General features: G+C 38.7%; 2 protein-coding genes across 4 annotated transcripts; both read right to left on the bottom strand.

Moving 5' to 3' along the window:
- Positions 1–1691: 1691 nt before the first annotated feature.
- On the bottom strand, positions 1692–8255 carry LOC131891948 (dnaJ homolog subfamily B member 14-like). The gene is made up of 6 exons (XM_059241653.1): positions 7967–8255; positions 6624–6801; positions 5979–6144; positions 5007–5288; positions 4388–4579; positions 1692–2110 (listed from the first exon to the last, which is right to left on the bottom strand). Exons 1-6 carry the CDS (start codon positions 8097–8099, stop codon positions 1913–1915), a joined length of 1149 nt encoding a protein of 382 aa, XP_059097636.1. The 5' UTR covers positions 8100–8255; the 3' UTR covers positions 1692–1912.
- Positions 8256–9795: 1540 nt separating this feature from the next.
- On the bottom strand, positions 9796–15755 carry LOC131891470 (tetraspanin-5-like). 3 transcript variants are annotated; one of them, XM_059241060.1, is made up of 9 exons: positions 15404–15754; positions 13646–13893; positions 13457–13577; positions 12748–12896; positions 12548–12646; positions 11971–12150; positions 11344–11460; positions 11018–11134; positions 9796–10093 (listed from the first exon to the last, which is right to left on the bottom strand). In XM_059241060.1, the coding sequence occupies exons 2-9, from the start codon at positions 13838–13840 to the stop codon at positions 10019–10021; spliced, it is 1053 nt and encodes a 350-aa protein (XP_059097043.1). In that variant the 5' UTR covers positions 13841–13893; positions 15404–15754; the 3' UTR covers positions 9796–10018. The 3 variants fall into 3 exon arrangements, with proteins under 3 accessions (XP_059097043.1, XP_059097045.1, XP_059097044.1); XM_059241062.1 differs by lacking the exon at positions 11018–11134 and having other exon boundaries at positions 15404–15755; XM_059241061.1 differs by lacking the exon at positions 11344–11460 and having other exon boundaries at positions 15404–15750.
- Positions 15756–25785: the final 10030 nt, after the last annotated feature.

Here is a 25785-nt window from a genome sequence, read left to right as displayed (position 1 = left end):
TGACCTGGAAGACAACCAAATGAGAGACTTTCTCTGACAAGCCCTCTAGGTCAGGCTGATGCCACCAATGCACTTTCCTGAAAAACCAGTAGTCGGATATAGTTCTTAATGGCCCTTCCAGCTTGCTGATTGGTGAATTTTGCAAGCTGGATCTTCCGCAGTATGTTTATTCGCGAAAACCTGTTCTCTTTGTTGTTTGTTGTTGTTGCTTATTATTGCCAATTTGAGAACGTTCTTGCAGTCTTCGAAAAGTCTTGGCAACTGGTTTCCGGAACTTCCAGGAACGGTCGTTTCACTACAGTATATACACACTATATAGGTCCTTGTTTATTTCAATTTAGAGGTCAAAAGTGTTGATAGTTTTACTTTTTTAGGATTTGAAAGTTCGCTCAGCAGAGTTGGTGCTCCATTTGTGGTGTTAGAAATTATCAACAATAAGATGTTCTGCGAAAAATGACTTGTTCAAATCAGGCATCTTGGAGCGCATTCTCGTCCTTTTCTACGTTTGTTTGTCTGCAACGAGAGAAGGCAGAGGGGAATGAATTGGGTTATACAGGGTTGCTCCAAAGTTCGTCGGCGATAAGTTTCAGTACTTGTAAATCCACCGTGGCTCAAATTGGCAAATTGGATAGGCCTCAAATTTTTGAAGGAAAAGCGCTCCTAAAGATCGCATAAAAATATGTGGAGGCACTCGAAAGAGGATTAAAGGCTGCCTGGGAAATATCACCATTAAAGCTGTGCTTGCCACAGTGAATGGAGTTTCAAAACGTATCAGTCGAATTGTTCGTGCAAAAAGAGGCCAAATGTATGATTATATTAATAAGAAAGGTTGATGACAGTTCAAACATTATCATTAAAAAAGTTTGATGAATGTATCTCATGGTTTTAGAACGATTTGTAATTCTAAGTGCCGGAGTACTTTGTGGCAGCCCTGTACGCTCTAAGCTGCCTCATTTCAAGAAGGTATTTTTCGCTGAACAACTTATTACTTACTTATCTATTCTAACACCATATATACACCAGCAACCCTGCTGAGGGACCTTTCAAATCATATATGATTATAATTACAAACACCTTTGACATCTAAATAGGGATAAACAGAGAGCTTGTTTTGTTTACTTGCAGCATGCCAGCTATATTTCATCATCTTTTTCCATTAAATTGTGCTTAAAAAGCTAATGGAAAATTTAGAAGAAGTAAGATTTTATATTTAGTCACCAAAAACTTGTGAAACTATTCTTTTCCAAGTACTAAATTGTTGGAAACGATGATTGCCAAAGTATTGACATTCAAATACCAATCATATAGTATACAATCTGCTATAAAGTAACTATTTACATGTCATGATTGTTCGGAATTTTACACATCGAGGATTTGAAAGGTCTCCCAGAAGAGTTGATGGCTTCTTCATTGTGTCACAGTGCCTTAGCAATACTTGTTTCATCTAATAATCCCTTGATAAAATCTGGCATCTACGTTTGTTTATCCGCACCTAGACGAAGCAGAGAGCGCTGCCTCCCTAAATCAAAATGATTATTTTTGTTTTTCTCCGTTCGTTTGTCCGCAACGAGCGGAGGGAGAGGAGAATTAAAAGGACAATAGAACTCCCATATTGTAATTTTTGACCTCATCAAATTGAGGATCTAAAGAATAATCGATCGGAGATAATCTTAAAAAAATACCACTGCAAGTTGGACAAAAGTCATATAATTTGCTGTATGACAGCTTCCAAGTGATGTGAATAGTCACGTATACGAAAGAGAGGTTTTAAAAAAAAGAACTAATCAAAAAGTATGCATTCACTCTTCTTTTGCTTAGGTTGATTGGGTGTTGGATCCATCATGTCGAGCTTACTACAATCGTCGATCCATCCACCGACCGACCGACCGACCGACCGACCGACCGTTAGTAACTAGTAACTATAGAGTCGTTCCAGACTATCACATGAAGGCGTCTGATAGTTATGAGCTCGGTTCAGTAGATGTGAATTGCCGCTATAGCGCGCTTGCCACAACAAGTTCTCTTTGTAAGATTTCTCGCGAAAACACGCCTGACGAAGATTGGCCAAGTAGTCCTCTTCTATGGACGATTCCAGTTTTCTTATCGAGCCCTGCAATTCCAGAAAAGAACACGCATTTATCATACAGGTAGAGGTAGAGGCTAAAGGGAAAATCTTCAGTTAAAAAAGGTTCTTCTACTATATTCGAACCCACGCCCTCTGGGGAACCAGGTCGTGCCTCTATCGGGTACATTAGACCACTCAGCTACCATGGTCAAAATGCCGTTTGGGCCAATGAATATGATTCATAAGAAAAATGCCGTATTGATTTGTTAAAGTTTTACTAAGTTAAAAAGAGTAGTAATTTCATTGCGTTTTTGATCTACACAGTGGTCTAAAACATTTTTGATTCTGAAATTTTGATAACTCTATTTAAAGTATGATTTCACAAAATGTGTAGTTTTAATTGAAACTTAGAACAATGTCCGCTCTCTTCTTTCTGGACCTTAACCCTATGTTATTCTAGGGCTTGCCAGATCTGCTAATTATAATACGTTGGTGGATCAGATATTATACGAATTAAAAAAATCAAATTGATCATTCTTCGTCTTGAAATGTCTGAAATTCCATTCCCAGTAGCGGTAAGGATGATTAGCCCTCACTCTCATCACGTATTTTATTATCTAATTAGCACGGCTGTCCGAAAAATGCCCATGCATTACTTTTAACTTTTTCCAATGTTTTTGTTTGATTCACATTATTTAGTGCATTTTGCGTTTTTATTTATCATTTGAGATCAAGGAAGAGTTTTTTCCTCCATTGTTTTTCCCTACTTTTACTTGAAACAACGAAAATGCCGAAAAAATGAATTGCAGGACAAATTCCCTAGTACCATTTTGTGACATTTGCTTTCCTCTGTTTCAAATGACCTTTTTCCCTTCATTGCTGGATTAACTTGCTTTTTGGATAACACAACCATTCAAGATTACATATTTTCAGCTCTCAATGTTCATGTCCAAAGTATCTGGCAGTAGAAATATTTATTTCCATTCCTATGGTAGACTTGCTTGCAAGCACAACACAATTGATTGCCGACTTACACTCAAATGTTTTGCCATGACTAGCCCTAAGAAAAGAAGTTAAAAACCAAAAACATAGGCTTTTACCTTTTTGTGCCAAATTTTGGACAAATTTCCAACACAATGGTTAATGGGGAAAAGATCCCTTTTCTTGTACATTTTTTGGCATGTTTCATGCTCCCTTATTAAAATGGCGGGTCGAAATGTTTTTGATTGCTGTTGCAGTGGTTTTGACTTGATTAAACTGAAAACAAACTTGAAATAAGGCTATAAATATGAGCAACCCTTTAAATGGGATCAAAAAATGGCCACTTCACACCAAATCGAAAACTGACTTAACTGACCTAAAATCTCACGACACCTAACATTATACATTTTTTTATTTATGATTAAAAAACATGCATGCCTTTGCTTTATTGCCTTGATTTTTTTTTTCAAAAAAGGAGAAAATATTATATCATCTTTTGAGCACGTTTATAACAACCTTGCAAATGTTCACCTTAAAAGAAACAATTTTTACTGTTTTTTTTTAAATCTTTTTATGACTCATTTTGCTACCTTCCTTGTCAATTTTTTCGCCTTTTAGTTACTTTTTTTGCTGCATTTTCTACCTTTTTGCCCCAGTCTAGCCATGATACAAGCGGCGTTTGTTCACGGAACATAAAGTATTAAGAGTGTTTTTTAGCACCCTAGCATGCTTTAATCCTCGTGGCACTCTTTAAGTAAGAAATAAGGCCTGCTATAATCATTCAGTAACGTAGTGTTTAAAGAGAAAAATTGTGCACCCGTATTCGACATGCTCTTGAATTTTAGAGGTAACAAACCCAATGCCTTCATTTTCATTACGCAAAGCAGTTCATGTTCTACTATTCTGCTTTTCGCTTCTGAGAACAATAAGCGTCACATTTCTCCACAAGTTAAACCATTTCAATCACGACCATGCGGTTTAGGTTACCATGCCATTTTGCTCGTTTACTTTTTGCTATTGGCTCTTTCACAGAGAGTGAATTGGACAATATTGATCTGCATTTTATTAGGATTTTTTTTGCATTTTTTGCCCTTTTTTGCAATTTTATTTTCATTACATGGGGACAGCCCTGCTAATTACGCTTGTTGCAAAAAAAAAGAAAACAAGATCTTTTTAAAGTTGTTATATATCTTGAAATTTATTCTATTAACATCATTTGCTTGATGAAAGTATGAGCAAATGAACAAATTCAAAACCACATGATCTATCTGAAAACTGATTCGATTCGCAAAATGGAAGGCATTCTAATAATAGGCTTATAATTGTCTTATCTCGTCTCACCTGGAAGTCTGAATGGAAGGTTTCTTTGACAAAGTAAGGAACGCGCAGGTTAGAAGTAGTTCTACGGATCGAGTATTTCTGTGTCTGTTGAAGACTGTACAATGGATCCGACACAAAAAGCACAGAAAATATGCTCATAAACAGGACCATAAACACGGGGATCAGCTGAAATAAAGTGGCTGAGGCACTAGGCTGGAAAAAAAGAAACAAATAATAGTCATTACCCATTCTATTCCACTGGGAAAAAAATACCTCAAGAGTAATAACTAAAGACTAGTCAGATCTGATTATTTCCTTCAAAATCACCATAGTCAACAACTATTTCCTCAACTCGATGGATAAAATCTGCACAAACACAACCTCATTGCATAGGTTGTAATCAATAGAACCAATTCATATACAGTTAAGGTGGTTTTCACAAAAACGTGCTACCGCAACTTTTTTTCAACTCCTCAACCTCACGACTTTTTGCATTGGTAAAAAAGGCTTCATTTGAACAAATCTTTCCTTCGCTCAATTCAATACTTGGATTGGGGATATCGGAGTCTCTTGGCAATGGACATGGCTTAAGAACGACTTGGAAAGTAATTCTAATAGAATGAACTATTTGAACTGCTACCTCTTGTCGTTGGCGGTCTTGGGTGAATCGGTGGGCCTGAGCCCGCGTGCTGAAACGGGGTCCCCCGCGATTTCGCATGTACACCGTTTGGGACGGAAATCCTCCTCCAAAGAACATGTTAAAGATCTCCTCGGCCGTCATATCGGCTTCGAATCCGTGCGTGGGATCGTATTCGTAAAAGCCATGGCGGCCTCGATGGGCGTTACCACCACTGGAGGTGGTGGTTGTACCCTCGGGTCCGTAGAGATCATATTGGCGACGTTTCTCTTTGTCCGACAACACCTTCACGAGAGGAAAGTGTGAATTAGAATCCAATCAGCTAAAGGCCGGATTTTGACGTATATCATTTCATCAAAAAAAAAAAAAACTTTCTTTGAGAAAAAATATCAAATTGTCAATGGCAGTGATTACAGGTGAATGTATCTAGTTTACCACATATTTCTTGCATGCAGTTTTGACAGCATAACAAATTGCTGCCTTTTGGGTTGAAACAACTATCTGCACTAACGGTAGTGGGATGCAAACTGTATTTATTCAATTTCAGTCACTTTTAACTGCTTCACATATGAATGTGCAAAAACCATTCCTTCGTTCTCCTCATTTAAATACTACATCAAGTCAAATCATCATTCATATGATACATGGGATAATTATGCCTCTATTTGTCTACTTTCACGCCTGTTACCACAACATTTTCCTAAAGTTAGTTTATAAAAAGATGTTTATCATCAAAGCTGATAGCATTTTTTTCTGACCTTTAAAGCATTAGGAAAAAAACCATTTTTTTAGTTTATTATTTATGTGGATTTCCTTACAGCTATTGGGAATGCAATCCGCGACAGGTCAAGATTTAAGATTTATAATCCTGATTTAACTTATCCAAACAAAATCTAATCAGCGGACAGAATACTCGGAAAAGTATTCATTTCATGTTGACGCATGATGTTCTGAACGATAGAAAATAACACTCACTGCAAAGGCGTTACCAATAGCCTTGAATGCCTCTCCAGCCCCTGGGGCTTTGTTCTTATCCGGATGGAATTGCAATGCCAGCTTGCGATAGGCCTTTTTCAGGTCAGCCTCGTTGGCCTCCTTGGCCACGCCCAAGATTTCGTAGTAATCATGACAAGATCGGATCCTACAATGAGAAAAAGGTCCCTCACTAAATCGAACAAGACAATGGAATTATTCAAAATATCCTTTAAAAAAAGCATTTTCCCATATTCCTCAAAATGTACGAGCATGTTCATCATTAAACGGAAATTTTTTTTTGTGATATTGATGGATTAACCAGCCCTGATAAAAAATCAAAATACATGAGGAAAGCTTTTATCTCATCAAATTACATCAGCACCTCAAGATTGAGCCTTAAGTTAAAATTTAAGCAAATTAGCAAAATGACACGAATTGAGCTCAATGAGAACAAAGGAAACGTGGTATTGATTTCGCTTTCACATTAATATTTAGGACCCGCTGGGACTTCAAACGTTTTAATAACTGTAGCGCCATCTAGCTGGTTAATGGTCTGGTATTTTTTTCCAGTCATGATGAAAAGAACTGGGTTTTGGAGAAAGTTCTGGCTAGTAATTACTGTTGCCCTAGGGTGTAGTGGCGTACCGTTTAACAGCCTCGAGTTGTTCCTTGGTGCAATCCGCCCCTTGGCCAGAAGCTTCCTCGGTCTTGGCGTCTTTGGCTTTCTGGGCGTGGCTCTGAGTAGATGAGGAGGAATTAGGGGAGCGGTTCTCCTTCCGCGATTGGTTTTGCTCGTGCTTCTCGACGATTTGGGCCAAGATGCCTGAAGTGAAAGAATTAAGCACTTAAAGACACAGGACACCTATTAAAAGTCAACTTTCATAGCCTTAGAATAAAAGCACAAGAATGTTGCAACCATGTTCATCTGTTGGTCTAGTTCTGACAATGCTTTGCTATCATGGCTCAATATCCAACAAGGCTTGTGTCCTATTTGTGGTTCACAAATGGGTCTGCCTTTTTGTTTGCTTGTTGAGGTTTCGGGAACGATCTTACCAATGTAAAAGCCCGTCTAAAAAGGGGGTTGGCGGTCCCTTCTTCCTTAGGCACTCTTAGGTATCAAGACATGCTCCAAGCTCTTAGAAATTGGCCTAAATTGGAAGTAAACGTTATTCTCCCCCGATTAGTTGGCTAAAACTTAACACGATACTAATAACCCTTGAAGTCTTTATCTAAACCCTTTTAACTTTTTACAATTGAGCACCGCCAACTAATCGGGGGAGAGAAGAAATAAAAGTATTCACGCACAAATAAAACGCAATCTAGCAATTAAAGTTGTCAATGGGCATCCTGGTCGTATCTTTTACAACTTCAACCAATACAACCATAAGGGGATGTCAAGTAAAGGAAATTCAAGGAAAAATGTGGTCCGGCACCCTGATTTTGGGCATTTTGAGGAGAGAGAACCAAGACAAACATCACAGTCAACTCGCACCATTCGCCCATTGAGTTTTCAATAATTCAGTGATTTTGAGCGAGTTGTGTTACACAACCCTGCTACATAAGCATGTTTGGTGTTAATCAGTGAACGCACTATCAAATTGGCTCAATACCATAATCCTATTTATTTAGACAAGCATGTAAAATGGAAAAAATGTCAAAATTCAATGCATGCACAGTGCAGTTTGGCTGAGCATGTTGTCTTTGATTTTTCTCCATGGAATAACGTCAGCTGTTCATGAACGCGTTTACTTGACTAGCCCTATTGGCCTCACTCCCGACTGCCTGCCAGAATCTCAAACAGGATCAATAGTGTGGCCGTGATGGACTTCATCGCTTTCACAGGTCTAGTAGGGTTCTATAATTGAGTGCCATTATTGGCTTAAAACCTGTCACAAATTGTGACCTTGAGCACTAAAGATTCTCAACACCGACATGTCAAATCAGTTTGAAGCTTATGCTACAAATACAAGTGGAAATTTAGGCGTCACCTTCAATGTTGGTGTTGGGGTAGAGCTTGTTGGCCTTGTGTGCAAACTTGTCGGCCTTCTCCAAGTCACCCTCGTGTAAGTATTTCTCGGCCAATCGGAGGCATCTCAAGGATTCGTCCCGATTGGATTCCATGGTGACACGCCCACAAGTCAGAGAATGCCAGAGGATCGATCGATTCAATGGGATGTGGGATTCATCAGATCATGGCTAAAACGCTTCACTTGACCAATTCATACATCAGCCTCTGGCTGTCTTAGCTTAAGCTTAGGAATCGTGTACTATTGTCGATCAGGGGCATCTCAAGGATTCGTCCCGATTGGATTCCATGGTGACACGCCCACAAGTCAGAGAATGCCAGAGGATCGATCGATTCAATGGAATGTGGGATTCATCAGATCATGGCTAAAACGCTGCACTTGACCAATTCATACATCAGCCTCTGGCTGTCTTAGCTTAAGCTTAGGAATCGTGTACTTTTGTCGATCAGGGTGGTGAAAGAGAAATAGTTTTAAATCGCCAGATGATCACTGTCTAAGAGTAAGAGAAGTATAAAGATTTGGGATTTCATACTAGTGCGCCCTCTGGTTCTACCAAGAAGTAAGTGTCACCATGCTTTTTATTGATGACAAGATGTTGGCACCGAATATTTTTTTTCTCCTCTTTATTGTATATTTTTGTCACTTGCCTTGTTATGACATTGATAGCAAATGAATGTTGGACTGAAATGGTTTAAGATAATTGGCGAACAATTTTATCAATGAAGATTTGGAAGCACTGGATGTGCTTAAATCATGATAGTTATTGCCGCGATTGTGGTGCAGCCTGGCTTGCCTACAAAGCTGAAATCCGAGCCGGTTCTTTACACCTCTCAATTGTTGGCTACTTATAGCGGACACTGGAGAGTGAGAATTCCGTTTTATGATTTTGAAATTCGAAGACGAAAGTACGAGAGCATAAATATTTGGCTTATGCTTAGAATAAAAAGGAAGTGATGCAATCATTACTGAAGCCGATAATTAGAATGCCTTGGTGATGAATGCATAATTAGGCTTTAATGTTGAAGATAAAGTGACTGGACAATTCAGTTCACTTTTGGGGAGAATTTCAATCTTTGCCTCTGATGAAATACCAGATGAAAGAAATGCAATTTTCATCAATCGCAGGCTGGGAAAATGCGATGGAGTTCTCATCACTCGCATGTAGCGAAAAATGCTCTAAAACTGCTAATTAGGACGATGGTGCATGACACGTACATCACGGTTTTTTTCGGTCATCTACCCAAACGTCATATCTGATACGAAAAAAACATTTGGCCACCCTAATTTCTCTCTGGAGTGTGTACCATCTATGACAGCGCTGCCACTTTGGATATTAAAAGTAAGCCACATAATCTTCACTTGGATATTGGCCAACCTAAACATTTCACTTGTACAACTGACAATGCCTGATCTTGACAAAGACATAAATGGCATTAAACATCTCTACCCAGAGAGAAGGTGCCATGTTGGCATCTGACCATACACAATGATAATTTGTTATCGTCGATTGCGAGTAGATGTTATATGGCGTCCCTGAAAATCGCCGCCCTTCTGCCCTAGACTAGTGTAAGTAGAGATAACATTTTGGCAGTTCGGGCTGTTTCAGGTTGCTGCCATCAGCTGACCGAACCGTTCATAGATGTAAGAAGTGCGAGGTAGATGAGGTTTTGCAGTCATGAAACGCAATTTAATTTTCTTTCCTTCTATAATTGATTATTCTTCCTTTATTTCGAACGGTACAGGGCTCCTCACCAACACAGATTGTGGTTGTCGTGGTTGTTCTTGTGGTAGTGGTAGTGGCAATAATGATTTGAAACGAGGTGAACACGTGAAAGACAACTTAGAACGGTTTTTAAATGATGAGCATTATGCACAAATTATGGAGATTTTGTCAATTATCAGGTTAGATTCTGGTTGGGTTTGGGTTTGCTTCGTCTTCTTCATGTGTCAAAGCAGGAATGTAAATGGTACAAGATTGGTTTGTCAGACGTAGGTGATGGGAGCCCTCTGATGTCAATGGTAGTGCCATTTGGCCATTTGAGCAAAGATGTCTGCTCGAAGATTCTGGGCAAAACAGATGCCCAAGATCTGAAATAAGGTAATGACTACAAATAATGTGGATTGAACGGCAATACATGCTCTGAAGAGCTAGTGAACTATAACCTCATGAACATTGGAAATTCGTCTGATTATAAGCAGTGGGGATTGCATTCCACCAGTCGAGCCGAAAATGGTCTTAGCCAGCAAATTCGATTAATTCGATGTTGAGAAACTAGTTTTTCATGCTTTAACAAGACGAATATGAACATGAAAGTACGCAAAAGTATTTGGCCTGGACTTATGGAAGGAGCACGAAAAAATCAAATTTGGCGCCTGATTTGTGTTCTTTGCGGGAAGAATAAAGACAAATATCACAACTAACACGAATCGCAATCCATTCAAATTTCTATCCTCGGTAAAGTTGTGAAATGAAGTAACAAAATTGAATTATTATTATTATTACTGTGATATCAACAGTACCATGTTACTAAAGTGGCCAAGTTACAGATTATTGTTTGCACAATAAAGGTAGCCTTCTGATGTTAATAACGAATTTTATCAGCGCATCAATATTGCAGGTTGGAGGGTAACATTTGGTCTTTGCAGTCACGTCTACTGTGGGTTTTGACGCAAGACGATAATCAATTCTCGTCCTGTACTGAAATTTGATCAACTTCATGATAAAAAAAATGTAATCATTAGTGCCTCATGATCATCCTTAATTGTATACACACTATTGTTAAAACGACGCGTCATCTCATTTTGAAATCGTAGACATTAATCAAATCATGCCACTTAAGAAAGCACTGATGCCTGAAGACCCACGCAGGAACAATTCACTTTGTGAGTCGCCAAACCTCGAAGCACGAAACAGTTTGAAAAATAAGACTCTCACAACCTAGTCAAAAACTGAATTAAAACAGGCTAGGAAGGGGCAAATAGGAGTTTTAGGTTGTTTCACAAAGTACAAACCTGCATAAAAGCTACGCAAACGGCGACACCGGCCACGACCACCAGGTTCACCTCCAGCCACTCTTCAAGTGCTTGAATGCAGCCTTTTTCGTTGATCACTGTGTTCAAATCACCGGGCTAAATGGGAAGTGGGAACGAAACCAAAGAAAAATGAAAACGACAAAACTCATGCAAACACTCAAGTAAACTACCATGAACAAAAAAAAGCATTGGGTTACAAAAGGTAACTGAAGAGATAAATCCACACATTATTAGAACTTGAACTAAGGGGTCGGGTAAAAAGCAAGCAAGCAGAACACATTGAACTGAGTCCCCCCTCCGCCCACCTGTAATACTGCGAGGGCTACGGCCACGCCTGCCACTGGTACAAGATTAGATTCCACCCACTTTTCACCGGCTTGCAGACAACCGCGGTCGTAGATGACCCCAGTGTAATCACCCGGCTAAAAAATCATTAAAGGCATAGGCTGAACTCCTACAAATATTTTCATCACGTATCCATTATTTGTCCTAAGAATGCAATTCTGCGTTCTTTTTTTTTTTTTTTTTTTTTTTTTTTTTTTTACTATCATTGGTTCTGAAAGTTCCCTAAAATCACTAAGTAGGAACACCCAAAACACAAGGTGTCCATCCCAAAAGGAAAAACCACCCGAAAACAGTGTCTTGTAAAATCATAAAATTGGTCAGAAAATGTCATACCTGTTTTGGTTTCATTTAAACTTCTTGTTTCTTTTTTCAAGTAGAAATAAAGAACATACAACAATTTCTACCAAGTGTTGGCTTCTTTGTAACATTTCAAATTTCCCGTGTCAATGCCTGAATCTCCTAAAACTAGACTGTTATAGTCCCTGTAATCAATACCTGGAGTTTTGACCGGACCAATGTCTTCCCACAGCTCCAATTCAAAGTAAAATCGTGAGTCCCTGGTCACACTAAGAAGGTCAAGTACTTACGTATTCGGGTTTTCTGACATCGTAGCCACACTGAACGTTTTTAATAATCTCGTCGGGTTGAGGTTTGCAGCATGAGAAAGGCACCCCGCACGCCTCACGAGAGCCCACAGAGGCGGAAGAGCAATTAAAGTAGATGTTCCGGTCCCAATCTTGGGGTCCTTCAATCCCACAACATTGAAGCTGAAGCCAAAGAATGGAACATGTTGTAGTTTTTATTAGGGATGAAAAATCGTTAAAAGCCATTTTCATTCACAACAATGTAAAACCACAGCGACAGAGCTTTAAATCCGTCACCTAGGTGTCCTTAGAAAAGGTCAGCCTGGCTTGCTCGCATGAGATAATACCTGGCTGGTTTGGCTTGGCGCTGAACCATATCTACCATTACTCAGGTTACTGATGGTGGCATTATTTTGACCAAATTTCTCTTTACCTCCCCCTTCATTGTAGATTCCAAGAGAGCCAATCAAACCTCGTCAAAACTCGAGTCATATGAAAAAGCTCGAGTCTTACGACTCCCCTTAACCTTGAACATCCCTAATCGTGACAACTCCGTCATAGAGCCCTTCTCTAATCCTACCCATCCTTCTTGGATCCAATCGATAAGATTCTGTTGGTCCGGATCGTCTCTGTAGTGAACGATGAAGGCTTGAAATCCATTGGTGGCTTGGTCTTTGATCTAAAAGAAAGATAGAAAGATGGAAACGGTCCGGATTTAAAAAATCTCTGGTCTTACAGTTATGAATCATGATACATTTCTCTTTGACTCCCCAATCTTACCCAGTCCTTGAAAATGAATCCCAAGATACCGGCGGTCATCTCCAGTAGAAGTAAAATGGCAAGGAAGATGGCGTAAGCCGCCAGAAGGGTTGTATTCTCTCTGAGGGCACCCACGCAGCCCGTGAAACCAATAACAAAGGTAATGGCACCTGAAAATTGTCATTCATAAACATTTTCTAGAATTAGCATAAAATCTAGACAAGACCTGACTGCACGAATCCTCCAAAGAATTACGAGGGTCAATATAAATGTTGACACACTTTTGGATACTTTTTTGTAATCAGGATATCAAAAGCGAGAAACAATTATTTCGTGATGAGAATGGCATATATCATTCTAAAAAAAGAATCCTCCAAAGAATTACGAGGGTCAATATAAATGTTAACACACTTTTGGATACTTTTTTGTAATCAGGATATCAAAATCGAGAAAAAAATATTTCGTGATGAGAATGGCATCTAAAAAAAAAAGTGAAAATGAGAAAAAAATCTAAAAAAGAAAAAAAAAATCGTTTTTTTCTACTGGTTTAATCTTTGTCGGGCTTGGGCATTGTTTTGAAATTGCAAATTTGTTTACCTATGAGTTGTTACATTGTATCATTTTGAAGTCCCTCGACACCGTCACATTTTGATATTTTTGGGATTTATGTAACCCAACAACTTATACCATACATATATTGCTCAATAATAACACTACAAAATGGTCTCACCGGCCCAAATAAAAATGAATGCGGGATCTAATGTGATATTGGTCAGCATGGATATGCTCTCCAAGGTGTTCTTCTCGGTCCACGCCCAAACGCCGATTCCAAGAATACTGAGTCCGATCAGCTGTCAAGAATAAGCAAGTCTTAACAATAGCAATCACTATACTTAATGGTTCTCATTCAAATACATACCCAGAAGATGACATTAAAACCAAAGATGACATATTTCAGACAACACGAGACTTCACTTTGGTCGCGCCGTCTTCGTCTGGGTTTGGAAGAGGCGCTGCGCGTCTGACCCGCAATGGCACTGCCCGCTCCAGAAGCGGCTCCTCCTCCTCCTGACCCGTGATTCACATAACGGTGAGATGAGGAAGTTGGAGCCATGTTCTTTTAGGTTTGCGTTTTGATTGAGTATCAGTCAGCAAGGAAGTTCAAACCTGAAATGATGTGTATCGAACACAATTTACTTCATGGGCAGTTCATCTCTTGGCAATGAAAATGTGATGTTGACTTATTGACAAAATTAAGGAACACAAGTTCCTTTTTAGAGCGGGGTTTAACGGGATCTTATGTAAGGAAGAATTTTTGAAGAATATGCTTTGAAGAGAAGTAAAATCTGGCATTTGTTGCGTTAAAAAATGCGCAGCAACAAGCTATTTCGTCAATGTACTTCAAAGGAGAGCAACACTCAAATTCTCGTCAAACTTTTGATCATTTATTCTAATTTCAATTGATATCCACTCTCTCATCTTTTATCAATTTCATTTACTGAGAGACACAGTGTTAAGGGCTAACCTGGGAATAAAGGCGGCTAAGATATGCTTCATCCGTTTTATGCGCTAAAAGGGCTCGAAAGTGGATTTAAAAAAATACTTTTGGGGAATTTTTGCAAAGAAAACGGATGGCGGGATGAGGTTGTCACATTTTGAGCAATTCTAAACACTCTTGTTGCAATTTTACCTTTCAGAGATTAATTCACGGTAACGTTAAAATACATTGTTGTTCCCAAAAGAGTCATTGTCAGTGCCAAGTTTTTCGAACAAGTAAATTTGATCGACGTTGCTGGATTTTAATGTCTTAATTCGCGACAAAGTGGGAAAACTTAGATCATCATTTCCTATGGGAAGGAGAGTGTTGCGAGTGCTGCACAATGGAATTGTTAATATTTATAAATCATATTGCTTTTATTTTAAGAGTGTAATCCGGATATAGGAACCTCAAAAATTTCAAAAAAAAACATGTTCTTGTATCCAGATTGTTCATGAAACCAAACTACTCTTTTGGTGGATTATGATACAGAAGTAATAACTGATGACTCTAATAAGTGCAATAAGTTATATTGATAATCTGTATGATAAACTGTATTTTTCTATAAATTGAAGAAATACACTTTTTCCCTGATATTTAGCCACATTGCCTGTGAAAATATTGTTGTCGTTTTTAAATTTCTTGACATGTCTGTTTATTCAATTAGTTTTCTTGACTCAATCTCCGGATGAGGATGAGATTCAACACCTGATTTTTTTCTTTGATGATTTAACGAGAAAAGCATATGTTTATCATATAACCGAAAAAAGGTTAGTATATCTGGTTCTGAACCTTGAATCTTACCACTAATTCAAAAAAAGAAGCACCAAAATCATTGGTTTCAATCAAAATAGTGCATAAATTCGGATTGTTCCTGCAACCAAAGATCTTAGAACGAGATTTTTCGTTCAATCTTAGGTTTGCCTTGTTTCTTTGCATAAGCTGTCCTCTTTAGAGGGTATTTGGGAGCCATTGCTACGTTTCAAATTTAAAAAGGATTTTCTTTTAAAAATGTACATCTTTATTGTTGTCTAACCAGCAATTTCGTGTTCTTAAACAATATCATAATACTATCTAAACATGTGACCATTTCACTCAAGCCTGAAAATCGTGTTATTTTGGTTAAAGATTGCTTCTTACCGAGCTCATTTTGCTTCTTGTAACAATACTTTTTTTAAATCAGAGCAGAGAGCAAATGATTCACAACAAAGGCCTTTCTTTCCTCTTCATGGATCCAATGCTTGATTGGAGTTTGGAGTGTTTTTGGTGGTCTTTGAGCATCCACACAAGGCATACACACTGAACACTAACGGATAGTCAGTATTCTTGCTGGAGAGATCAATGCTATCACGTATGTGGTACGCAGAATGGTATGCAAGAAGTCGTGTTAGGAGCAGGCTGAAAGATGGGCCAGGCCACAGGCTCATCCACACATCCACAGCAACTCCAAGAAAGATGATCTGAAAGTCAATGCTTCAAGACTCGAGAAGCAGGATGGGAGGATTGTCTTGGGGTTCCTTTGGTCAGATAGGGAGATGAAAAGGGTCAGACGGATGTAAGGTTGCGTGATGTATGAGTCGGCAATTTTCTCAAGATAGCTGTGGCACTCTTTTTCTAATCTTTGATAGCCAATTATCGTTACTCAACCCCCCACACTCATTGCTCTCTATATTGATATCTCCCCTTTAATGTGATAATTATTTTAATTGAACTATATATTTCACCATCTTATTTTGTCCATGAAGTTGTATCTCTGTCATTGGACTAATGACTAAAATTTGGGGTTTGATAATGATTGGACAATAGAACATACAAGGCATATATCATTCTAAAAAGTACTTTTTCTATTGGTTTGATATTTGTCCAGCTTGGAACATGAATTTGGGTAGTTTCTTACAGCTTGAAACACATAAATTGTGGCTCTTGTCATTATCATGTTCTCTCACATTGATGAACAAACAGTTCATACAATTCCTCCAGTAATAGGATGGTGAGTTTATGAAACTTTTACACACATTCATTTGGCCAATATTGTAGCATGAAAGTAAACCCAATCTTGTTGCAGGGAAATGACATAAAACTCATGTTGCAAAATCAAGGATTAACCATTCACCATCTGTCAGAGTGGTGAGCTTTAAAAGGCTTCCTTTAAAATGATTGACAAATATAATCAAGAGAATGACCTCCCTCATACTACAAAACTGCATCAATCACTATGCCATGACTTTTCCCTCAACAGAGATCAATTATGTGAACTAGATTAAGTAAGCTAAGAAAAATTTCCAGTTTCTGCATCCAATTTCAGATGTATTTAGTCCTAGACTTGAATGTTTGAATGTTTGAATTGCATTACAAATCATCAGGAATTACGAGAAATTTTTGACGCCAGTCAAATGTTTCAAATCTACATCATAAAATTCACATGGAACTAGAAAAAGTCATTAAAAAATTTTTGTGGTGCATTTATCATATTCAAGAACGTTCGATACAAGATTCCAGTGTTTCTAAATGATAATGACATTTGAAAAAAGTTGAATTTTTCAGTATGTATTTTGAAATGTCTTGTTTAACTCCATGAAATAACATTGAGCTTGCCATATATTTGTAAAATGACACAAAGGAAGACGGTTTAGCAACACTAGAACACTGCCCACAGAAACGGGACAGCCCTTTTTCGTCTGCAAGAAGACGACAGGAGAAAAGCATGAAAGTGACCAAAGTTCAAACAAGAACCACACTTGGTTACAAAGTTTTTTTTAGATATTTAGTCACAAATAATGACTGATGGCTAGCCATCGACTCGTTATAACCTTTTTGTAGCTCCCTCATTTCAAATCTATCAGAAACTTGTTTACAATTTGACTCAGCAGTAGAAATAGAAATACTTCTTCATGCATGGTCACGCTGAATAAAGACTAATGCTGTAGATCTGCTCATAGCCTCAAGGTTGCGGAAAAATGATGAGAGGTAGATTCCAAGATAAAATTCCAACAAGTACCATCAAATTCGATTCTTGGTAATAAACTTTTTCGCACGCAATAAATGTTGTAGTTGGTGCGTGGTTGATTGTCGATTGCTAAGTCGATTGAAGTGAGCTAAGCTGGCTTCAGGTTCGATGAATAACTTTCACAACACACGAAGCTACAACAATTTCCAAATTTTAAGCATAGAAAATAACATTCGTTGACTGAGAGGAAAACATTTTTTTGAATTGTCACTTGGCAAAATAATAAAGGTAAAAATTAGGAGAGCGAGAAAAAGAAATATTGAGGTTGAGTGAATTTAGTGTTCCCAAATGCGTTTGATATTGGGTGGTATTCAAGTCCTCTTCATTTACTTGAGGCACACTTTTACATCTCTGATGACGAATTTTCACAAGATGTTTTTCAGGAAAAATGCTTTTGTTCTCAGAGCTGTGTTCAGTGTCTCCAGACGTTTGACAAAGACCAGCGCTCATTAATTCATAACGACTTGATCGATAGATGAAATGGTTCCAATGTCCATGGGGCTCTTGAGATTGGTGGACGAATTGACAGATTATTGCGGTTCTTACATGAAGTTTAGTGGCAGGACTTTGATTTTTAGATTTGAAAAATATAAAACTATTTGAGTCAGATAACATCAAGCATTTTAATATTAAGGTAGCATCAAATAAAATGAAATATGTACTGCAAGAATGGTAAGATATTGAAAGAGCAGTCGAAAGTGAACTTGGAAAACAGAGGCTTTTTTCAGCCTTTTAAAAAATGAGTCTATTTACGCACTTCATTAGCCACGTGAAGCAAGGGAAATTCCTGGAAAAAAACGCAGCTTGCCATTCTGATTTTGAACATTTTGCAGGCACTTCTTATACAAATATCACACAGCTAACTTGCATTGGGCCTGGGATTGATGTGTCAGTTCTTTAAATTTGTTGGCTTGATGAAGCAAACAGCATTCCGATATTGAGCCAAGATATTGAGTACAATGACAGAATTACACTAAAAATGACAACTATATGTGTTTTGTAACACATCTTCAATCAAGAGTTGAAATTCAATGAGTCTTTGAAGGTTAGGCCATTCCATTTTTCGCGATCAATTTTCAGGATCACGGTGAGAGCTGCCTTTAATATTTGTCTAAATTCTTCCTCTACAAAATCCCCAAATTCAGGGTGCCGAACTACACTTTTCCTTGAATTTCCTTTACTTTATTGCTTTACTCTACCAAAAGACAACATATTTCAAATTTGTCGAAATCAATTGCAAGATTTGCCTCTGTTTCTGTATAAGTCATTTCAAACAATTCTACTGGGTCTCTCCTTTCTTTGGCAAAATACTTTCAAAGAAAAAAAGTATGTCATTTTGATTTCCAGATATGATGCTTCTTACATAAAATAGACTCCGGTTCAGCGTGGCAACCCAGCAAATGAAAAGGATTATCGTCAAAAGACTTGCAGGTCAATACGGTTTACAAAGGAATCATGGGTCCTCTAGGAACCGTTTCAAGTTCGAATTTGCCTTCCTGGACTAGAGGCCACTCATGTCTTTGTTTTATAGACGAAAGGGCTCTTGATACTCGAGAAAGCCTTGGCTTTGAGCCAGATAATTCAGATCGAGATCCACCCACAAGATTTATTTCATCTCAATCAATATTCATATTGAAAGGGGAAGACAGAAAAAAAATAAGCACGCTACAGGTAAAATTGCGTGCAATGATATTCCTTTTTCGTTTCTGCATGGCAAAAGAACTAATAATTATCAAAAATTGTTGGTTTGGTGAGAGACCAATGACGGTATCTCTTCCAATGAAATGAGTGCGAATCTCCAAAGGCCAAACATGAACTGTTTTGCCTTCCATATCTCGAAAAACATTAGCTGTTATTTTTAGTTATTTTGAACGTCGTAGCAAAGTGTGACTTTTACTCTTCAATTTTTAACGGAAAAAGCAACTTACGCTAGCCGAATTGAAGAAAAATGTCAAGAAACCCTTGAGCACCTCGATGAAAAATGGAACTAATCTTGAAATTATTTTTTACCAAGTCATTTTTAATGCTAGGCTTTGAATCGAAATCAAGCCACCGGGGTTTAAGTGCAATCTTAACAGGAACTTGATAACAACATGCCTGAAGTTTAGGGACCGATCATTCAACCAGAAACTGTGTAAACTCGTGTTTGGTTCAATCTAACTGAATATGATGTGACTAAAACAATCCTTTTTTTACTGGATTCCCAAAAATGACATGGAGACTTACAGGGTGGAAAGAAATTAAGGGCCGTTCTTTGTCACTTTTGAAAATCCACCCCCCCAACTCAAAGAATGATTTGATCAGATTGAATCTCCAGTTTTCAATAAAAGAGATTATTGAAAACCTAACACCATACCACGAATGATCAGATTTCATTCCAAAAGAGATTGGTAACCCTCTGATGTTTGCACACCTAAAGATTGAGTCTTGAAAATCCAGATTTCGGTCATCGGCCCGGTCTGTTCTAAAAGGATTCATGGCATTTGCATGAGGGTCTCCCCTTTCACATGGTTTGAGGATGAACACTGAAAGGCTCACCAACGTTCCTTTGTCTTTACCGGCCTTCAGGTTGCCCTTAACCTTGGTTCTTACCTTCAGGCTGCGCTCACTTGAATTTTCAGACATTGTTTTGACGGCAATCGCTCAGAGGGTTACCCATCTCCTCCAGGATATCGATAGACCATTTATAATATGTCACTAGGTACTTAACACTTCCTCTTAATAAATGCGAGCGGTTTAATGTCCAAAAAATCTTTGAGCAGGGAGAAATGTTGTGAAAAACAGCCATGTAGGCCCTTAATTTCTTTACACCCTGTAGCCATCCTTAACAATGTCGTCTTTCCCGGCAATTTCACTAAAGGCGAAGGTGGACTTCTAGCATTTTGTGATTTTCAATGACTTGAAGGCCTTTTAGGCGTTTCGGCGTTTTCCCAAACACTTTTAAGTCCTCTATAGGCCATTATGTTGCCTTTTATTTACAACCCTCATGCTTTTGATGTGTCAAGTAAGCTGCAAATGAAAAAAATAAATAAATCACATCCTGAATTTCATTTTGTCATATCCTTTTCTATCAGAGAATCGTAGGATTACTAATACATTCATATTAGGACCAAATGATCAAAACGCAGAATTTCTAAAACAAATCATCCCCAAATCTAAAGGTGACTTGATTGGCTGCAATCAATGCTGTGCTCAAATTTGAAAAAAAGTTTTCAAAGCAATTAGGTTTTTTTTTTCTCCTGACGATGCCCATTTTTTTCGTTACCAAGATATTGATCCATTTTCGAAAAAGAATTCAAATCCATTGAGGGTTTACCGATCTTGTCTTTCGTTATCAGGAAATTTTGACAAGACGTTTTGGATTTCAAAATTGGCATCTGCTTCAATCCGGATGCTCAAGTCCAAGGATGTCTGGTTTAAAGAAGGAGCACTTCCCAGTACGAGCCTTGCCCCCAAAATTGGACCAGTCTCCCCCAAGGACACATAAAACCAACTCCAGAGAAGCTTCCACATTCCTGCGAACTTCTGAGGGAATTAAACGAGCAATGGCTCGATTATATGCCACATTCCTGGGATTATCTCTCCATTAGAAATTGGAGAGTTTCATCGGAATGTAGGCAGGCACATTTTTTCTCGATTCTGTTCAGCCACCAACAAGGATCGATTGTTTCGGATTGACTTTCACGTTGGTTTGTTTGGTGGCGTAATGAGGTTAAGGTTTGGTTACGGAATGTTTGTTTTCTTAGGGAGGGTAGGGGAGCACCCTAGCAGCCGTCAAGCGAACTACTATCTGAGTCGTCTTTAAGTGATCCCCATTGACCAATTGGGTGGCTGGCAAAAAACCGTCAGTCTTCCCGTTTCCCCAATCAATATCTGTCGTGTTCGCCAAGATCATCAAAATGTTCCGAGTCGCGTCTCGACTAGTTGAGATGTAAATTTATCCTTGTCGCAAGTCCCAGAAATTTGAGGAATTTAACGGACTAAAACGTATGAAAATGAGACATCATAAAAATCAGACAAAGAATCATCCACATCCATCACTCGCCCTTGGGTCGGTCTCCATTCTCAGCTAATATTGCTTGCGTGCGTCATTGGACAGCCCCCTTTTCCAATCCTACATCTCCCATAAAACTCTCCTGGGAAATTATTAGTACATTTTCGAGCCATTTCAACGACATTTTGCCAAGTTCGAGGATAGAGCATTGACAACAATTTCTAGTTACTGGTTCTATTACGCCTTGAATTGTTTTCTTTTTGATTGGCAACCCTGGCGTTTCAGATTGATAATTGATCAAAGTGGGATAAATATTATTGTTTACTTGGTCAGATGTCGCCTAGTATTTTCTCGTCAAATATTAAAGACGGCCATTATTGCTCTAAGGTTGGATCAGCTATCAACTACAACTTTAAATTCATTCATGGTCATACTTCAGTTTGGTTTATTAATACTATTGTAGGGTCGGACAAAACTTGCATCAGGCAAATTGTGCAAAATTTGTAAAACAAACCAAGATTTTTTAGCAATTTTTTTTGCATTTGCAAACTTTGCATTTTATCAACAATGTTTGACTCTTTTCTGCAATTTATTATGCAACTCTAGCCATTTCAGAGCAAAAAAATTAAACATTTTGACACTTAGTGATATTGGGTCAATTTTGCGAACAAAAATTGGGAGAATGAAGCTCCTTTGGACTTAAAAGTAAAAATAAGTCGCAGGTATATTAACAATCGCCTGCCTATACATTCATTACATCCATCACTTTCTTAAAGCTCTGCCTCTCTTTTATTATTGCTTCTTTCTTAAAGACTCTTAAAGAGATGTTTAAGGTTGGGACGCAGCTTTGTTTACGTAGCATTGTTCTCCTATAAATATCAGATGCATCTTATCTAAATGTTTTCATGGAGTATGGGATAAATGATAGTGCTAGGGCGAGTCCGGACTCGAGTCCTATTGCATTCGAGTCTTTTTCGATCGTACTCGAGTCCGGACTCTTCAAAAAATAAAATTGAGGTTTTTCTTTAGATTCTGCAAGACGAGTCTTTTTGCTTGACCTGGCTCTAGTAAAAGATTCGAGTCCTCTGCCGGACACAGCGAGTCCGACCAAAAGTCAACATCTCAGAGGGCTCTTATAAGTCCGAGTTTTGCTGAACTCGTCCCAGCTGTAGATTACATCAGGCGATGGATTGTTAATTTTGGAAGAATTTGGCTTTCATCACTTCTGAGAAATTTGAAAACAACGTAGCAACAAGGGATCAAGTATTGAAACTTATTTTCATAACAAAATGTTCCTCTAATAGTTTCACTCAGATATTGTTACTATGCTATTGTTGAACTCAAATTTCTTTATTATCATGCAATGTTAAAGACCGGGCCTATTAATTAGATATTAAATGCTCCTATCATTTCAAAAAACAAAACATTATTTTGTGAAAAATATACTGACAACATTGACCCCCTACCCACCTACATATACTTAATTAAGTTTTTGACTGAGGATCTTCCAACCACTCCACTCTGCAATGAATCGAACTTGTTTGCCAAAATGCACAATAGCCCTTCCTACGTAAGGATATTGTATCATAAAATGGCCGTGTTTTGCCTGCAACCCAACATCACCAAGCTCAGACTAAGATGACACTGACCAGAGTCCAGAGCAATTCCAATCTGGACTCTCGCAAAAGTGAGAAATTCACACTCGGGGACCAAAATGTGCCATTAAAATTCCTTTTGAGTGACAGTTCCAGTGCTTGCTTACATGTGCAAAATCCCAACCGCCCACTGGTCACTGGCCATGTCACATTCACTCACCCACTAGTTCGGGGTCAAGCAAAATGTCAACAGAAATCTCCACAGGGTCGCCCCCTATCTGAACCCTACTCTCCCAAAGTTTGGCCTGACGTTTATGGCTCAATTTCTGACCCTCTTCACACACAATTCAACACCTTCAATGGGCGAGTTTACAACACCTCTGGCCAAACCCGACATCAGCGGGCTTGGAAATACCAATAGTTTTGAAGAACGAATTGTTTTTGACCGTTCATCGAAAAGTCCATTTATTCAGTGTTGCCCCTTTCTGTATTGCAACGGAGTCGTTATGAGAGATTTGTTTTTGACCGTTCATCAAAAAGTATAGTTATTCAGTGTTGCCCCTTGGTGTACTTGCCACGGAGTGGTGGTTATGAGAGATTGACGTTGGTCAAATCTTTTGAATGGGGTTTGAAAAAGCGAACAGATATAGTGACAATATGCAATGACTTGGGAGTGATTTAGGGTATCCTGTACCCAATTTGACAATGGAATGATCCTATGGAGTGCTCATCAGCTTGGTGTTTGTGCAGCAGATCAATACTGCTTGTTAAAATTGACTAGGGACCAAGGGGGGAAGAAGGCATTCATACACTTCCCTGGCCAATGAAATACCATTTTTAGGGTATCAATTTGAATGGTAAAATGATATCTGACACCAAATCTATGGGGACGCCACTAACCTAGAGCTACGTCACCGAAGCGTGCTTTTTGGACAGAAATCCAAATCCGCTTTCTTTTGGCTTATGCAATTGGAGCAAAAATAATTCCCCCCCCCCTCTTTCATTGCCAGTCCAACAATTTCTATCTCGTGTCAGTCTAAAACAAGTCACACCGTTTAAAATTGTATAGTATGTTTTTCCTGGCGTTGGTTCTACAGTCCTCAAAGAACGATTTTCAAAAGGAAAATTTGTACCGATATGAAAAAGAACAAAATAACAGTAGTGTTCGCTCCGCTATGTTGAGTTAGATGGTGCCGAGGGTGGCTCAGTGGTTGGAGGGAGGTCGTTGGTTCAACTCTCCTATGCTTTTTACATTTGTGAGAGGCAGCTAATCATCATTTGATACAATAGAAAATATGGCTGAGGGATCCAAAATGCTCAACATAACTTGTAGAACACGACCAAGAATTGGTATCAATGCCTGCGTTTTGGCAGTGGTTTCAAAGCCCTCGTGTAAAAGGGGGAATCTTCACATTAAAATGGAAAACTAGGGCCAGGGTTCGGCTTTCTATGTGTGTCACATGCGAATGGTGATCGGGCCAAAGCTTACACACTTACCGTACATTGTACCCATCATCCAACGACAACGACGCCAACGTAGGTGAGCAAGAGCAGATGTTTGATCCTGGAGAGATTTGCGGTGCTTGAGCGGCTGCCTACATAAAGTTACCCACTATATACCAAGTACAGAGCACAGAGTACCTAGAACATATACTGTACTACATTGGGACATGGATGTCGTCGTTTTCCTAAGAGACAAATCGCTTGGACCCCCCTTCAAGTACTAGGGTTGCAATGGACGGGGATCAACTGTGTGACAGTTTTGTCTTTGAATGATGATCCAAGGAAGCGGGAAACACCGTAGAGTACGCTCGCTGGACACGTACATAGATAGAGGACGATGGGGAATTGCTGCTCATTTGTGTTTGTTTTTTCAATAGCACACGCGCAATATAGCGGAAGAAATTCGATCAAAAAAGCCTCCCAATCGCCCCTATTTAGGGTCATTGATCCATTGGCCAAGGACAATTAATCCTGGATCCGTGTCAAAAAATGTTTACATCTAGGATTTCCGATGAGATTCGTGTGTAATCCCCCGATTGATCCCTCGTGTCGTCTTCTTCAAATTACTCGATAGAAATAGCCTGATTCTGGAAATGGCCAGATGTCCAACAATGGGTTTTTGGGATTGACGATTCATGGGGGGCTTTTTATGAGAAGAAAGATCAAGGATAAATTGGGTAACTAGCCGCATTCTGCCGTCACGATTCAAACTATTTGATCAACATATCTTTGATGGACCGAAAGAAAACTGTGTGAAAGTAGAAGTTGCACATTTTGAGTTTTGGATTCTCATGACTGATGAAATGCCATTTTCTACTTCATTTGCCTCTTGTAATCCACATCAAAATTGTGATTGCATCAAGCCATCTCACTGACCCAACTTTACTGTATTTACAATATTATGATCACTTTGATAAGCTAAAAAAAGGTGAAGCTAGACTATTGATGTTGGATGTCGAATTTCCCTTCAACGCATGGAATTCAGACAACAATAACAGGCATTTAAACCCTTTCTTTTTAGCCAGGAGTGACCATTTTTGCATTGCTGCCAATAAGCCAGTTACAACCAACAAATCTACTATAATAGGTAAAAGTCTTTTTTAAGGATTTCGGTAAGAGCTTGGCGGGTTCGGAAACGACAAAAAAACACATTAAGACAATTAGACAGATTGCATTTTAATAGGCATGCAGTGTTATATTGCATACATGTTTTTCGAGCGTTTGTTACGAAGTCAGAAATCAGGCAGCTCTCTCGCTCGACCTCTCATCTGATAATGGGTGTCCCAATTGAGGGACATTCCCAGTTCGTCGTCGTCTCAGCCAAGATTAGATATAAATTCACCCTCCGTAATGACCGCAGGTTGGCCCATTTCAGTCGGGAATCCAGCAAATTTTTGCTGAAATCTAAGTACTGTAAAGAAGC

Source organism: Tigriopus californicus, chromosome 12 (assembly GCF_007210705.1).
Source record: "Tigriopus californicus strain San Diego chromosome 12, Tcal_SD_v2.1, whole genome shotgun sequence".
Lineage (NCBI taxonomy): Eukaryota > Metazoa > Arthropoda > Copepoda > Harpacticoida > Harpacticidae > Tigriopus > Tigriopus californicus.
Note: the sequence above shows the minus strand (reverse complement) of the source record. Positions and strands in the feature narration are given on the sequence as shown.